This window comes from Chelonoidis abingdonii, chromosome 8 (genome assembly GCF_003597395.2).
Source record: "Chelonoidis abingdonii isolate Lonesome George chromosome 8, CheloAbing_2.0, whole genome shotgun sequence".
Classification (NCBI taxonomy): Eukaryota; Metazoa; Chordata; order Testudines; family Testudinidae; genus Chelonoidis; species Chelonoidis abingdonii.
In genome coordinates, this window is record NC_133776.1 from 46,288,544 (window position 1) to 46,305,725 (window position 17,182).

General features: G+C 42.0%; 1 protein-coding gene across 4 annotated transcripts in view; it reads right to left on the reverse strand.

Moving 5' to 3' along the window:
• YEATS2 (YEATS domain containing 2) overlaps nucleotides 1-17,182 on the reverse strand; it is a 71,547-nt gene that overhangs the window by 40,735 nt on the left and 13,630 nt on the right. For 3 of the 4 annotated variants that reach the window (XM_032764810.2, XM_032764808.2, XM_032764811.2), the window contains 6 exons: nucleotides 15,061-15,176; nucleotides 13,059-13,220; nucleotides 10,991-11,102; nucleotides 9,003-9,047; nucleotides 7,265-7,451; nucleotides 954-1,193 (listed from right to left, as the gene is read on the reverse strand). In XM_032764810.2, coding sequence (XP_032620701.1) covers nucleotides 954-1,193; nucleotides 7,265-7,451; nucleotides 9,003-9,047; nucleotides 10,991-11,102; nucleotides 13,059-13,220; nucleotides 15,061-15,176 — 862 coding nt within the window. The remainder of the gene's footprint in view (nucleotides 1-953; nucleotides 1,194-7,264; nucleotides 7,452-9,002; nucleotides 9,048-10,990; nucleotides 11,103-13,058; nucleotides 13,221-15,060; nucleotides 15,177-17,182) is intronic. The other variant, XM_032764812.2, reaches the window with a different exon arrangement.

A 17,182-nucleotide genomic window follows, 5' to 3' on the forward strand; every position in this document is an offset into this window, starting at 1 on the left:
TACTACTATAAGATGGCACACACGACTATTGGCAGAAGAGAAAATACAACCACACACAGGAGAAGTCAAGTTGGGAAGAGATCATCAGTAGCACACAGCTTGGTAGCCTGGCTCTTCATTCTCTATATGAACTTCAGATGAAGGTGGGGCTTTACAGGCAAGGCTCTCAGTTTCCCAAGTGACCCAGTAGGGTTGGCCATTAAAGATTTTTGATGCAACAATACAACCCAGTGCAAGGCATTGCATCAGTGAAGAGAATGCATATTATGTTTGGCAGACAAGGGACTAGAGGTGAAAAGAGTTAACAGTACAGGCAAATGTAGCATCACCCTGTCTGGTTGAGAAGCTACTAAAAGGAAATCATTTTGCCAACTGCAATCAGCTGTTTATCTAAACAAACAGCTAATTACTGTTAAGGGGGAAGGGAGGAAGCAGTTTGATTCTAAGGAGGGGACTTTGTTATTAGAACAACAACAATTTATATACAAGTTTAAACCTTGTAATTTCCCTGATAACATGAAAGGAAAAAACCTGCACCCACTTTACCCAGCCCAGTAGTTTGGCAATTTGCGAAGAGAAGAAGCCCCACATACCCTTACATGCAAGATGCATTTCAATATTATGTTTTGAACTAACAATTTTCATTCCTGAGCCCATTAGCAGCAGTAGCAGTCTTATTAAAGAGTGATCTCAAGTGGGTTGCTGGTAGTATTTATGCCCAGAGAGAGACAAACTAGTTCCCATCCTGCTTTTAATCTTGAATTCACAAATTAAACATTTTATATACGTTTGTTATTTTTTAAGAGAGGGAATTTTGTTTAGTGCATTACACTGGATCTCCCTATTGCCTAATGTGTAATGTTAGCATGAAAATCAGGAAAGGACACAAAACAAGACCAGCTAGTTCAATCTCATTGTTCAGTATGAAGTATGATACTGAAACTAAAATGTACCTGATACAATCTTGCAGCTCATGGTGATGGGCTGGAAGGATTTTCCTGGAGATTCTGCGGGGCTCGGGATCTGACCCTGAGGTACTATTTTGCAACTAGCTGCAATTGGCTGAAAAGCTGAATTTCCATGAGAGCCAAAGGTTACTTTCTGTGTTGACAATTTGGTGGGAGTCCATTCTACTGAAGATGGCAGGGAATAAAAAGTGGTATGTCTTTCAGTTTCAGCATTCACAGGGAATCCTGATTAAAATATGGAAAAGAGAAATGTTTCTCAGGCTGACTCATCAAATTCCTTGTTGCATTTCTCTACATAGACAAAAATTAAGATATGACAAACATGTCCACAAATATAAAGCATAAGAAAGTGGGGGTTTGGTTATGATTTTTTGCATTTTCTTCATGTGTTATTTTGCTGGATACATCCCGAACAAAAAAATTAAGACCCAGACTAACCATATACTGTCTTACCCATTATGCAGCCCTGCACATTAGTTTTTGGCATATTTTTCGTAAGTCACATTGACTTACCTAAAACTATTAAGTTTTGAGTGTCCATAAGACAGACAGATCAGTGTAGCTGAGGGGAAGTTTCCCCTGAAGAAAATCCCTATCCCTGCATATTTAGGGGTGATTACCTAGGGGAAGGTGCTGACTACCACCCTCCTGTATTAGCCCATAGTCTGCTCTGGTGTGGCAGAAACTGTTTACTGAGGAGCTCAGGTACTCATGGATAATAGGCCACTAACCGAGAAGCCAGTGTAGAGGCCCCAGAGGCTGAAAAGGAGGTTTCCTCTTTTCAATTTGTGTTATGGGCTGTCCATCCAGATGTACTTAGTGTCTTTGCTCCAGTCTGAAAAATGCTAGTTTATTGATAGTTCAGAGGCCTGCATTTTCCTTTTTTGGTGTGAGACCATCAAAAGCACTCACTGAAACCTTGAACCGTCTCCCCTTCGCCCTCCCCATCCCTCTAACTCAGAACGACTGCCACAGCACACTGCAGGAACAGATGGCATGGGTGGAAAGGATGGCTATGCCACTTAAACACAAGCACTCCCACAACTGGAAGAGCTGCTTCAAGAGATTTTACCGGAGATATCAGGGTAAATAAGGCCACAGAGCTACAGCCACCAGAGCCAAGTCAACGCTCCATATTCTAGCATTTTGTGGGGCATAAATTGCTCCCTCTCACTACACGCTTCTGCGCATCAGAATATAGATGCTAAACAGGCAAGCAAAGGGTCTCTCTCTCTTTTCATCCCAGCTAATAAAAATAATTGTCCCACAAGACCAGATATCACAACACCCATGAAAAAGTAAAATGGCAGCAGGGTTGGCCTTTGCTTTGTTATGCAATCTGAAGATCAGACTGCTGGGCTCAGATGGCCTCAGAATGGTTTGTTGCCCTCAATTCAAATGATTTTAAAATCTCAATTGTTGGAACACTGCAAAGGGCACACATGACAATTAAAGGAAGATGCTTAAAAGAATGGAGGCTCAGGTGATCCTCAGTGGGATTCCACCTGTCCCTAAAGGAAGATAGCGAAGGCGAGACAAGATTATGATGATCAACAGATGGCTCAGGCAGTGGTGCTATTAAGAACGGCTTTCGGATGTTTGATCACTGGGAGGCATTCGGGGACACAAGACTGTCTTCATGGGATGGACTCTACCTGAGTAGGGAGGGAGACAGACTTCTGGGAGAGAGGCTGGCACAACTGACTAAAAGAGCTTTAAACTAGGAATTTGGGGGAGATGGTTGGGAGATGCTCATCTAATCTCCAAGTCTGATTCTAAAACCCGAGTAGGAGGAAAATCAAGTAAAAGAGGATACAGCAATGAAGAAAGGAATAACAGAGGAGAATGGATAAGAAGAAAAAACAATGTCAATATCACCGACAGTAACAGTCAGGTAGCCAATACTAGCAGTCAAATTACTATGTCTAAGCAAGCAAAGAATCTGGGAGAAGCCACACAGGAACAACTAAGATGTCTGTACACCAATGCAAGGAGCCTGGGTAACAAAATGGAGGAACTAAAACTACAGTTGCAGGAAATGAAACTAGGTATTACAGGGATAACAAAAATATGATTAAATAGTACTGATGACTGGAGTACAGGTATTGAAGGCTATGTGCTGTTTAGGAAAGACAGAAATAAAGGCAAAGATAGTGATGGAATGGTAAAACTAAATCTTGTTCAAAATCAGCGTGGGGAAGAAAGGCAACAGAGACTCCACCAGGATAGTGCTCAGGGTCTGCTACAGACCCCCAGGATCCGACCTGGATATGGATAAACACCTCTTTAATATTTTTAACAAAATAAATACTAGTGTTCCATAATCACACAATTCCACTAATTCCCAGATATAGAGTGGAGGACCAATGCTACTAATAATGGAAGGACTCAGATATTCCTGGATGTGATAGACGACAGATTTCTTCACCAAATAGTCACTGAACCACCAAGAGGCGATGCCATTTTAGATTTAGTGTTGGCAGATAGTGAGGACCTCACAGAAGAGCTGGTTGTATAGGACAAGTTTGGTTCGAGCGATCAAGAGCTGCCTAGTCCAGTTTAAACTAAATGGAAGGAAAAACAAAAATGGTCTGCAACTAATGTCCTTGATTTCAAAAGGGCAAACTAAAAAATTAAGGAAATTAGTTAGGGGAAGTGGACTGGACTGAAGAACTCAAGTATCTGAATGTAGAGGTGGCTTGGAATTACTTTAAGTCTAAGGGCTGGTCTACAGTACAGATGTAAGTCAATCTAAGTTACACTACTTCAGTTACGCAAATTACTGTAACCAAAGTCCACATAATTTAGGTAGGCACCTCAGTAAGTCTACACTGAGCTGTGTTGACAGGAGATGCTCCTGACGATTTCCCGGGTGCTGGAGTACAGGCGTCGACAGGAGAGCGCTCTGCCATTGACTTCATCAGACCCACTAAATTGACACGCTGCCTATCTAGCTGTAAGTATAGACAAGGCCAAAGTTGCAGAAACTACCTGGAGCCTGCATCCCAAGCAACAGGAAAAAATTCATAGGGAAGGGTAGCAGACCAAACTAGATGAATAAGCATCTCAGATAGGGTATTAGGAAAAAGCAGAAAGCTTTTCTTGCTGATCCATTCCTTGTAGGCTCTCTCCTAGGGTATTTCTACACTGCAATTAAAAACCCATAGCTGACCCATGCCAGCTGACTCTGGCATGCAGGGCTCAGGCATTGTTTAATTGCAGTGCAGACGTTAGGGATCAGGCTGCAGCCTGAGCTCTAGGACCCTTATTCAGACATTCAGGCACAGGGAGGGTCCCAGAGTTCTGATTGCAGTCTCAGCCCGAACATCTGTCCCACAATTAAACAGCCCAAGTCAGCTGGGACAGGCCAACTGTGGGTGTCTAACTGCAGTGTAGACATGCCCTCGGAGGTCAGAAAGTGTACGGAAAAAGTGAGACCTGCCAAAAGTCAAGCAGAGCTGGATCTTGAAAATGAAATTAAATACAACATAAAAGATTCTTTAGCCGTATAAATAAAAAGAAAATGAGGAAAGAAGTGGGAGTGCTAAACACACAGGATGGGTGGAGATTAAAAATAATTGAGGTATAGCTTAACACCTAAACAACTACTTTGCCTCAGTTTTACTCAGGGTAATGAAGAGCTTGGGGGCAGTGACAGGACAGCTAACGGGAACGAGGATACAGAAGCAGAAATTACCACACCGGGAGGGGAAGCCAAACTAAAACACCTTAATGGGACCAAATCAGCGGGCTTGGATAATCTTCATCTACAAATATTAAAGGACCTAACACATGAAATGACAAGCTCAATAGCATCGGTTTTCAATGAATCCATAAATTCAGGAGTCATGCCCTATGACTAGACAATTGCAAATATAGTACCTATATTTAAGAAAGGGAGAAAAGGTGATCCAAGAAACTACAGGCTTGTTAGTTTTAAATCAATTGTATACCTGGTGTTAGAACAAATTTTGAAAGAAAGTAGTTAAGGACAGAGGTAAACGGTAAATGGAATAAGATACACTATGATTTTACAAAAAGTAGAATTCTGTGCAATCTTTCCCAGGCATCTGGCTGGTGGATCTTGTCCACATGCTCAGAATCTAACTGATCACCATATTTGGGGTCAGGAAGGAATTCTCCTTTCCCCCAGATTAGACTGGCAGACACTGTGTGGTTCTTTTGCCTTCCTCTGCAGCATGAGGCACGGGTCACTTACTGGTTTGAACTAGTATAAATGGTGGATTCTCTGTAATCTGAAGTCTTTAAACAAGATTTGAGGACTTCAGTAACTCAGTCAGAGATTATGAGCCTATTACAGGAGTGGGCAAGTGAGGTTCTCTGGCCTGCAATGGGCGGGAAGGTCAGACTAGATGATCATGATGGTCCCTTCTGGCCTTATAAGTCTGAGTCTGAATATAGGGCAGGATCACGGTGGCTTGTGTTATATAACAGAAAATAACTCTACTTTAATGGTGCAAAAAATTGGTGTTTAAATAAGACTAAACCATGGTTAAGGAAGAGTGTTTTCATTTAGGCTATTTGAACTATGGAAGTTTCTGTCAGATACACAGAAGTAAAGATTGCTCAAATGTTCAGAGAAAAGGTGGCAGCTATTTTTGAAAAAGTGCTTGGGACACTTAAAAGATTATCCCAGAGGAACAGCCCCTGAAAGTGGGAATTATGTTCCCGCTCAAGCAGTAACAAAAGTCAAGGTTCTTCCTTTGAAATCCCCTATCAACAGTAACAGAATCATGACTGACACAGAAGGTACAGACAGAGTGGAGGGTATGGCAAAAACTGCTCTATTTAAGCCTAGTAAAGGCATTTACTACAAAGAAGGAGGATCTTCTGGCTACGGCTCAGACTGGAAGTTAGGAAATCTGAGTTATATTCCCAGCTCTGACACATTTCCTTGGACAACACTCTTAACCTCTGTAAAACAAAGATAATAATTCCCTGACTCAAAGGGGTGTAATGCAGCAAAATTAATGTTTGTGAAGTGTTTCAGCATCCCTGGATAGAAGGCCTTAGATCGGTGTTTCTCAAACTGTGGGTTACGACCCCCAGATCGAGGGGAGGTCATGGTACTTTTGGGAGGGCGGGGGATGGGGAGGGAAGAAAGAAAGAAAACATCACTGAAGCTTGACACATTCACACCTCCATAGATGGAGAGGGGCAAATGTCCCAAACCTGGTGGCACTGAATCACCATGTGCTAGGCTGAAACATCAAACAAATTCAGAGACTGAGGGGCGGAGGGCCACATTTGATTGGCACTGTGACCTACTAAATGGGATCGCTATGCCACTTTGGTTTGGGACATCAGTCCCCCTGTCTCCATCTAAGGAGAGGCGTATGTGCCTAACCTGGCTAGGATGAAACACCGACAGTGGAGAGCTGGGCCCAGCCCAGCAGGACAGGAGCTGCTGTTGTGGGGTGAGTGCAGGGTAGGGTCGTTCATCAACCTCCCTTCTTTCTGTAATCACTAGGGGTTGTGTTAACAGAGGTGAGAGCCAAAGGGGATTATAGGATGAAAAAGTTTAGGAATCACTGCACTAGAGGATGGGCCAGTGATTAGGCGCTTGCCAGGGAATCAGGAGTCCTGATTTCAATTCCCCTGTTCCACCACTGACTTCCTTGGGGATCTTGTGCAAAGTCACTTAGTCTCTCAGCCCCCCAGCTCCGCAAATGTAAAATGGGGATAACATCACTTATTTCTCAGTGATGTTGTGAGGATAAAAGTAATTAAAGATGGGAGATGCTCAGATACTAAAACAATGGGGGACACATAAATACTGCAGCCTTCCCACTCCCCTAACACCTTCATAGGCAGTCCTTTTCTGCAGCCAACACAATTGCAGATAACAGACAATCCCAGTACTCCTATATGTACATTTATGCCTGAAACACATTTAAACAGGTTGAGATCACCACCTGTCTAAATTACCTGAAATGCACAGATCATAACTGAAAGCGCTATTCACCAAGTCGCCTTTTCCAAGTGTATGTGCTGCATAAAGCTTTTTCTGTTCCGGAGTTTGGCAGACGGGCCTACTCAATGAACTCAATAAATAATACTTCTCTGAATTCAATTTCTGTCACAAGCCTGTTGCTTCCTCAATACACTTGGCAGCCAGGTGCCAGTCAGATGATTTATGGTCTATTTCAACATTGCTTGAAGTAGGTGTGTGGTAACTTGTAAACCAAAAACCCATTAAAAGTGACAGCCCCAGCATCAGTACTAGCCACATATTCTAAACAAAATTAGAATAGACAAATATCAGTTTTCTTTACCTTTTTCCACAGAAGCATCTGGAATGGACTCAAGTAACTGTTTAACTGGTGAAGAAGCTTTCACTGGCGCTGGTATACTTAGTGGTAATGGTAAAGACGTGGGGACATCAGAAAGGTCGGATTCAGAAGACTGGGAAAAGAGATAATCCTCGCCAAGAGAATGCCGATGTAGCTCAACATCCACTACCTTCCAGAAAGAGGTGAAAGGATTATGATAAGTTATGCACTTGGCAACTGGCAGCCTAAATATCGTGAGTTACGATGCGTTAATTTGATCAAAGCCTGCAAGCCCTCTGCACATGGAACTACCATTGATTTCAAAAGAGGCTGCACGGGCAAATGTCTTGCAGGATCAGGCCTACAACAAAACCTAGAAAAATACAATGATTTGTGATATTAAATAGCCATAACAAAATAGCACATATCTACCTCTGTACAGAATTCTCAACAGTAAACATCATCAGGCAAAGTTCCCACAAACTCAGGATCCTGAACAACTAATCTGTGTGATGTCGCATTGAAGTCAGTGGGATTCTACATAGGTGCAGGGGTATGTGTTTATCAGATCTCAATGCAGGATTAAGGGCTAACCTTATATGCTTGGTTTGGAAATCCCTTAAGCATACACTACAGCATTTGTTAACTCTTCAAAAATGTTCCTCACTATCTTGAGAAAATCCATATTAAAATCTACTTCGCCGAGTGAAAAGCTGAGATCATGCAACCCCACAGAAAATCTTTCGACTTAGTAAAACAGAGTGGAAAAATCAAAATTAGAGATGATAGACTATGATTGAGGTTAAGTGACTTATCCCAAGTCTAAAACAGAATCTTGTCTTTAATCCCACAGTGCTGAACTCTAACCACTAGATTACATTGCCATCTATACTGCAGAAAAGTCAGCTAAGCACAACAGGAAGGAGTTTACCCAACTATGGCTAAAAGTGAACAAGTCATAAAAACATTGTGAATCAAGAGGATAGTTCATTTGCTGGCCACTGACTTCACTATTCTCTATTTTGACTATTACCTCTAAATTCATTCCTTTCTGTAACTCAATTTTATACTTGTGTGCTAGATTTTCTGTGTGCTGTTTTAATGTTAAACTCATTCAACTGATCTAACAAATATACACAGACTATTTATATGTGGAAAGTTTGCTTCTCTTAAAAATATCTGAATGCATTTCTCTTGAAAATAATCAAGATGAAACATCAATGACTTAAGGGAATGAGCACTGCATCAAGCCAAGCCACTTCCAGAACTGCTTTATCATTTCATGTTGTAATACAAATCTAATCTATGGTTACAAGAAAAGGTAGTTTGCAGGGTTGTTGCAGCTGTGTTGGTTTCAGGATATTAGAGAGACAAGGCGGGTGAGCTGATCTCTTTTATTGGACCAATTTCTGTTGGTGAAAGAGACACGCTTTTGAGCTACACAGAGCTCTTCTTCAGCTTTGGAAAAAGGTGCTCGGAGAGTCACAACTAAATAAAAGGTGGAACAGAGTTTGTGGGTTCACTACAAGCATAATAATTTTTTTACTTCCTATGCAGCCATTTTTAAAGAGTTTCCGTGCTTTTATTATGAAAGGTTAAAACCATGGTACAATTTTACTTGGCTACAGTCACTATAATTCCAGTACTAAACTCCTTACTTTGCAAAGCGTTCTGGGACACACAGTCCATGAAAGATTTTCTATAACAGCAAGCATTTCCATTCTACAGCTCAGTAACTCACCGTTTCTGCACCAAGTGTCTGCAAGCCAGTATAGGTTCTGTCCAACTGTGGAAAACAATTAGATGAGTGAGTACATTACAACATGTTAAAATATTTATATTTTAGCTGAAGTTTACAACTAATCTTTTATGAAATAGTAACACTGCAGCAAGTTCCTAACGAAAATAAACTAATTCCGTAGCAAAGCAGTGACATGTCAAATTTACCAAAGCTAGAGATCACATTTTCTTTGGCAAGAAGCAACATTTGCACTTTGTAGTGAGCAGAAAAAACATGCTGCTGCAGGGGGAGGGGAGAAGAGGATAAAATCTGTAGGGGGGAGGAGACTGGTATTCAGCATTAATTAGAATAAATCCTAATTAATTTAAATTAATTACATAAAATTAATTTAAGGTACATGTGTCTCGATCCTTAGACAAGTGTCCTCTTTATTCTTTGCATAAACCCAAATAAACATGAAACAATCTCAATTATATGCAGCAGGATCATTAAATGGGATTTTTGTTACTGCTTAGCTCGTTTATCCTCAGGCCAACTAAACCACTGAGGTCACCTTACCCAGTGTCCCATCAGTAGATAAGAGACAGGAAGTTTCAATGAAAACTGACACCAGCCACCAGAAGAACCCAGTAGCAGAGACTGCCTGAGCCATACAAACTTCAGAAGAACTCATGCTAGCAGACTAAGGCCCTGTCTACATTAATGACATATGCACCAGCATGTAAACTCTTAACATATCTACTGGCACAAAGCAGGGTTTACACTGATACCAATCAACTAGTTCATCTACCAGATTAAGCTGCACCACCGTAAATTGCACTTTTCATCAGTGTAGCAAGTCTACTAGAGTTAAGTGGAGATGAGATTTTGTTGAAAAGTCAAATCAAGAATATTTTGGACAAAGCCAGAAATATTTCAATTCTGAAACACCGCATGGTGCCTCAAAGGAGTTGTAGTTCATTAACTTCAGGCTCCTATTCCCTTCTGTAGGCCAGGCTCACTGGACAGATGACATCTTCCAGAATGCACCAGGGTCTCTCCCCGAGGTAAGGGGAGACGGTGCATAAGGGCAGTCACATGGCCAGAATCCACCACAGTGATGCAGTGCAGCTGGGGAGCCTGCCCATAGAGAAGGGGGATGTGGGGCATCCCATCTACAACTCCCATGTGGCGCAGCAGTGGCAATTCAAAATTGCATTATTTCAATTTTCCAAGATTTCAGCGAAAAGTTTAATTTAGTCAAAAAAAAAACAAATTTTCCATCAAAAACCAGTTTGGATAGAAAGTTTTCAACCAGCCCATATGCCTAAAACATGAGTGTGCATCAATGTAGTTCCACTGCTGAGACCTTCCTTAACATAGACAAGACCTAAGTCAAACTAATAATAGTGCAGTGACAAAGTTCTGAGGACAACTAAGAATAGTGAAAAAGAAAGGGTAATAATTTAATTCTGCTGGGGTTGAGCTCAAGTAATTAAAAAGAAAAGAAAAGTAATGGCCATTTTCAGAGGTGCTGTGAACCCATTAATCCTCTGCACTCGAGCGCCTTTGGAAGAGACAGGCCCATAAGAAACAAATGAAGATTCTGGATTTTCCCTCTTCACCCTTTAGGAACAGGATAAGTCAAATTGTCAGGCTGAAGATCCTTGGTAGCTGCAGGTAAGACCACGGGAAGGAACTAAACAGAACAACCACTCCTTATGTAGATGCCCCTACTAAAATCCTGGCAAGTTAAAATTGATGAGAAGAGGATAAAAATCCAAAATCACAGGGAAGAGCAGCTAAACACTTCTCTTCTCTGGGCAGAATCAGTTCCAACTTCTTAGACACTGGAAGCCCCCAATGGAACGTCACCTCTATATGGCTGATGTCAACTACTTTGCTGTATTTTCCATCTCCATCTCATATGCCCCCTAGTCAGATGTCAGCAGTACGCAAACACAATAGAGGAAGGCCACAAACACAGCACAGTCCATAGGTTTAAGTACCTTCAGATTGTGTATGATATCGATCCTTTTGTTCTGGCTGTCCTTAAAGTGAATCTGAACCCTCACTGGAAATTCTCCCCAGCCTCGTCTGGTTAAATGAAATGGAGGCTCTCTGGAAACAAACAGAAATTCACATTACAGACACCCGCACTACAACTTCCACATTCATCTTTTCAAACAGAATGCTTTCCCGATTGGCTGCTAATTATCCTCAATCCCACTCTCCACCAGAGAGAGAACATGCGGTCTACATAGACAGCCACAGAGACATCTTCACTGTGCATGTGGGAAGGTAAAAGAAAATGATGCCAAAATGGTGAGTGCCAGACGAGAAAGTAGTAGAGTCAGTTCCTTAATAAATAGTTGAATGATGCCAGATGGCCAGTACCAGTGAAAATCAGTACCATCTGACACTGTCACAAGCTGAATTTCCAATGCAGAGTTATCATTCTTTCCCTCCTACCATCTATCTAGTCATAAAAGACATTATTATAGTGTTGGTAGATAAAACCAAAGCAACATTTTGACCACCACCTTCCCTGAATACTTCTGGATCCATACTCTTGCCAGTGCAGGTTTGTCCTTTTATAGGAAGTATGTCCCAGCTGAAGGGATGCACGTTAGAGAGGTTATTATAAAAGAAGAAACTATAGGAATTTATATCAGACTGGGATTTTATTTAATTTATATCAGTCCCTGAGGTTGGGACAGATAGCCAGCCTTGCCCTCCCACCCCCTTTCAACTCTGACTGCTCAGGAGCAATGCAGTCTCAAGGATTCTGGCATGTATGCAGATTTCCAAGTCACAAATCAATGATGGAAATGAGGGCTGTTAATTTATTAGTAGAGAAAGAATGCAGGGAATGAACAGTGCATGCTATTTGTTCAAACCTCATTTTCACAGCACTCTCACTGAGGGAGTGTGGGAAAAAAAAAAGGGGAAAATAGTATCAGATAGTTCTTTCTAAGGGCAGGTCTACACTACAGCTGGAATCGACGCTCTGAGATTAATACACTGGCAGGCAATTTAGCAGGTCTAGTAAAGAGTAAGGTAGATCAGAAGAGGAAGGTAAATTTGATGGGAGATTTTCTTCCGTCGACCCCCTGTGGTGTAGACCCCATGGTAACTTTACCTAAGGTACGTTGACTTATTCACGTAACTGGAGTTGCATAGCGTAGGTCGACTTACCACAGTAGTGTACACATAGCCCCACACATGGAGAGAAGGGACAGGGAGAGGAACAGATCCTATAAAAATCCCATCTACAGTGGTTTCACACCAGTGTTTTAAAATGCGCTTAGATAAGTCCTGCAGAAGGACTAAGGCAAATGTACATCGGAGTTACTTTCCTAATCAGTCTGAGTGTGTTATGCCCATAACTTCGTGGCAGAAAGAAGAGTGGAAATCTACTGTGGAGGGAAAATCTTGTAGTTTACTTTGTTGACCTCAGTGAGGCAAAATTTTTGAACAATGTTTTTGGGGAGGGAATGTTGACACTGCTACATTTGGCACTGTGTTTCTCTAGTGTCAACACAGCCATGCTGTTATTGTAGTCATTCCTCAAAGCATGAGGTTAAACCCAAGATTATGAGTTCGCCACAGGAGAGAGCAGGAGAAAAGCATTTGAGAAAAAAACTCTTTACTGAAACACACAAGTATCTTTAAACAAATGGGAATTCTAAAAACTCTGGCAAAGAAAATGAACTTTTCACATTGGGCGAGAACATCTGTTTAGTCTGGCATGCAGCCAAACTTGCAATGAAAGTGATGTAATGAAAATAACAGATACACAAATCCATGCTGCTAATGTGAAATACAGCATTTTAAGTTTCTCTCTAATAGAAAAGGCTCTCTTTAATCTGTTAAAACAACTTGGTATGTGTTTCGCAAGACTGCAGCATAACAACTAGCAAGTGCTGACAAACACTGGAGAATTAGCTAGTTAAGCCAAGATAGAAGTTAGGCTAAAATACCAACAACACAGCCATAAAAAGAAGGTGCTGTCTTTCTGAGAATTTCAGTATTTCAATCTTGACAAACTCAAAGAATCAAGTAGTTCTTGATTACCTGACTTCCACCAGGTCGTTAGGTTTGTAACTGGGATGAAGGAAGAACCAGACTTTCTTGACAAAATGATTTATACTGGGTTCTCTCCGAGAGCCTCGTACATACACCATCCATTTATGGGTTGATTGATCGTTCTCCTCTCTCTTATCAGGAGGAATATACCTGGCAGAAAAAGTAATAAATAAATAAATATATTTACATACACAAAAGATTTTGCTCCCCTCTTTTTGGAAAAGTTTTAGAAACAGTAAAAGGATAATTTATGCCTATGCTACTGGGCACATTTGGAGCATTTTAACTGCATCATCCAACATTTCATCAAACCCTCCAACCCCCTCATCCAGAAACAACCTGAATGGCTCTTACGTACATTTATACTCTTTGCTTTAATTGCACTCCTTGGTATCTCAATATATACATGCTACCCTTTGTGTGAAATAGCTCTTTGTAAATTTCCACCATCTAATCTTTGTTTCCTAATTAGGGGTGGGGGGTAATTTTAACCCCTCACTAGTGAGAGAAATTTACCTATCAAATCCGCTTCACACAGTTTTGGAGATGTAAATCACCTTGAAGAATCTTTTTCAAATACCAGATTGGTAAGAGTCAAGCATAACATATACATAAATCTTAACTTATAATAAACTACAGGGCTTGACCCACAAAGTCAAGATCTGGACCCAGATTTCTCGTTGTTTACGGGTGTTTTTAGAACCCATCTTTAATGGTAAGGAAAAACAACATCCAGCATTCACCACTAATTTGATACTTTCTACTCTGGAAAAAAAAAAAAAAAAAACCCTGACATGTGTAGTGCTGCAGCTGGGGCTGCTGGCCAGAAGTAGAGCTGTTCAAAGTTTTCCAAAATGAAAACATTTTTTTCATCAAAACTCAGCCTTCAATGTTGAGAAAACGTTAAATTTCTTTTTTAAATTTCCCATTTTTAAAAAAATGTCTCCTGAAACTCTAGATACAAAAAGAGACTTTTGGTGATTCTGCTAAATGAGGTATATTGTCTCCCTTCCCCCATTTTGGGGCTGGTTTCATCCTTTTTATACTGTCAATTTTTGATTGGTCATTTTATTAACATGGGGGGATTTGCTAATCCACAATAAAGGAATCTCATCTTTGAAAATTTCGGATTTTGGAAAAAAATACTTAAAATGTTCTGGAAAATGAAAAATGGAATGGTTTTGGAAAACAATGGAATTAAAAAGAAGTTTTGAGTTGTCAAAATTTCTGTGACTGCGTTCATTTTTTTAACCAGCTTTTACCAGAGATGAGCTGCACTAGCAATAGGGTGCAAGGGTATTCGCACAGTGAATGCCTGCACTATGCTTAACCACATCCATTTCCAGAACTTTACTGACAAAATTAAATGGCTTTATAAAAGTTTTGAAAGAAATAACACAAAAAACATGAAATTACATTTCCTTAATTTGTCTTCACCTTAATTCAATGACATTTCAAAAAATTATCATACAGCCCTATGGTACTAACTAAGCCTGCATCTCTTACCATGACAGGAATCACATTAGTAGCTCAGTGCTACTGTCTTAGTTCAGCTCTATCCTGGCTTCACTGAACCACATCCCATCAAATCCTGACTCATCCCTTCACCAAAGCAGGGTTCTTCTGATCCTGCAACTGGAGCTCTGTGGGATCTCAGGGGCTTCTCAGGCAGATCCTATTGTAGGATCAGGGCCTAGTGCTGCAGGTGGTGGGGCTGGAAGAACTGAATGGATCAAAATAATTTCTAAAAACTTAGTTTTGAAGCAAGTGTAGAATCATTCTCCACAACTGTTATTACGACAAGTACTAGTTCTGAGTCCCACAACAGCTTTTGTTCACATCCCATAGCCAATAAGGAGGGATTGGACTAGGAGTGCTGGTATAGCTATCATTTGGAGTGTGCCTCAATTTTAGCTGCTTCTTAACTTTAATCCACAATTCAACTCAATGGCTAACAACTAAGACAATTAGTAAGACCTTAGATACTAACTTGGAGACGTTGCCAACCACAATTGTTTTCTTCACATAGAGCCGTGAAGTCTCATCATTTAACAGACCGGCCTTTCGCTGGCCTGTTTTATGAGAGCTTGTAACACCAGAAGTGTCCTGAGGGGCGAAAAAAGCAAAAATCAACTTTGCAAACACACACTTCTTTGGTACTAGAAAGTAAGCTGATGTTTAAAAAAGAAACCCATACAATTAAAACGAGAGACCAATAAAAAAAAATTTCTAAAACAGACACTCAAATTGCTAACTGCCCGTTTTCATTTTCAAATTATTTATGTATACAGCAAATAAACACTATATGGCAAAGCTGGGGTCCAGTTATCGGACATACACAATTGGTCTGGGCCAATATTTTACAATAGCAATTAATTAATTTGGATGGCCACCTCAAGATACCTTAAAGAGATACTTAATTTTCAGAAAGTGCTGAGCACCTGGTGTCTGAAAATCAAAGAGTCTCAACTTGGGCATCCAAAAATCACTAGCTGCTTTTTAAAATCTTAGCCCTGATCTCTAGAACCAAATTCTGCCCCCTACGGCCTCTACAATTACTTCAATTAAAGTGTCAGATATATGTCTGGCAGAAGAATTTGGCCCCACTCCAGTTAGAATGATGGTCTATAACAACAGAACACCAACACCCAGATAAAGACAGTGAATATACAGCAATTATCAGGTATAACCATAAACAACCCAAGTGACCTTGTACCAATCTTTTATTAACTGAAGGACAAATCTACACGAGAAAATAAGATTGTAATCAGGTCCAGGACCAGTATGTGCTTCAGTGTCATTTGCAAAGAGACTAGAGATACTTTTCTGGGCTCTGACTGGCTAAAAAATGTTGTCCTGAGAATATGGTAGGGCAGGGGCTCTCAACTTCTTTCTTTCTGAGGCCCCCCACAACATGGCCCAGCAGGCTCCAGGGCCCAGTAGGGGAGGGAGGACTTGGAGCTCTGGGCCAGGGTGGAGAGCTCAGGCATAGGTGTAGTCTGACTTTTATTTTGGGTGGGCACGGGCCAGCGAGGATTGAGCAAATGCCACATGGCAGGGTATGTGGAGATAGCACCACTTCCACCCCCTGACTCATCTCAGGCGACTTACCAGTCTTTTTTTTGGGAGGGGGGGGCGGGGGGGGAGGGAAGGGAAGCGCAACCAAAATTTATAACTCAAAGGTGAGGTGGCTCTCAAAAAGTTTGAAAACAGTTCAGGGTGCAGGGAGAGGGGTAGCCAGGGACTGTGTGTGGGCAGGGGAGTAGCTCAGGCTGCAGGGAGGGGGTAGCTAGGGACTATGTGTGGGGGCAGGGGGGTAGCTCAGAGTGTAAGGGGGGTTGCGTAGCTAGGGGTTGTGTGCCAGGAGGGCTCTCTTGTGGTCCCTCTCCCTGAGGGCTCTGCCAACCACAGGTCCTTCACGCCTGTGGTTCTTACTGGCTGCGTGAGCAAAAGGGGCAGGGAGCTGAGGAAGAGCTTCAACCCCTTGCACCAGCAGTAACAGGAGACAAGGGAATGCCGCAGCTGCCTGCTCCATGGCACCCAGCCGTCCCGCACTACCCGGTTCTGACTTCCTGCCTCCACCTGGACAGGTGGCAGAGAGAGAAGGAGGTGGAGATGTGGGGGGGAGGGAGGGAATGGGGGATGTGTGTGGAGCTGCCCTGCTCAGGCAGTGGTTTTGTTTTTTGGTTTTTTTGTTGGGGTGGGGAGACATCCCCATGCTTCCCAACTCTGCCCATGGTCTCAGAGCTTCTGCTCTGTGGGGAGCACTGAGGTTCCAGTCCCGCTGCTCCTGGCTTCAGCCCTGCGGGAGGTGCTGGGGATCAGACTCTGGGTTTTAGCTGCAAGGTCCCACAGCCCCCCTGAAAGGGCTCATGGGCTCCCCTGTTGAGAATTGCTGTGTTAGGGTCTTCAGTAATCTGACAAACCACGTCTGCAATAAAAATGGATTCTGTGCTGAGTTTACTGGAGAAGAGACCAGTGAGATCTTGACATGGAAAGTAAGGGGCTTACTGCAGCCTAATTGGGGGGGCACTCAGTCACCATCTGGCTACTCTCTGGGGCCCTGCTACTTGACTGGTGGTGCTGGTCTGCCTCCCCGCATGCTCAGCATA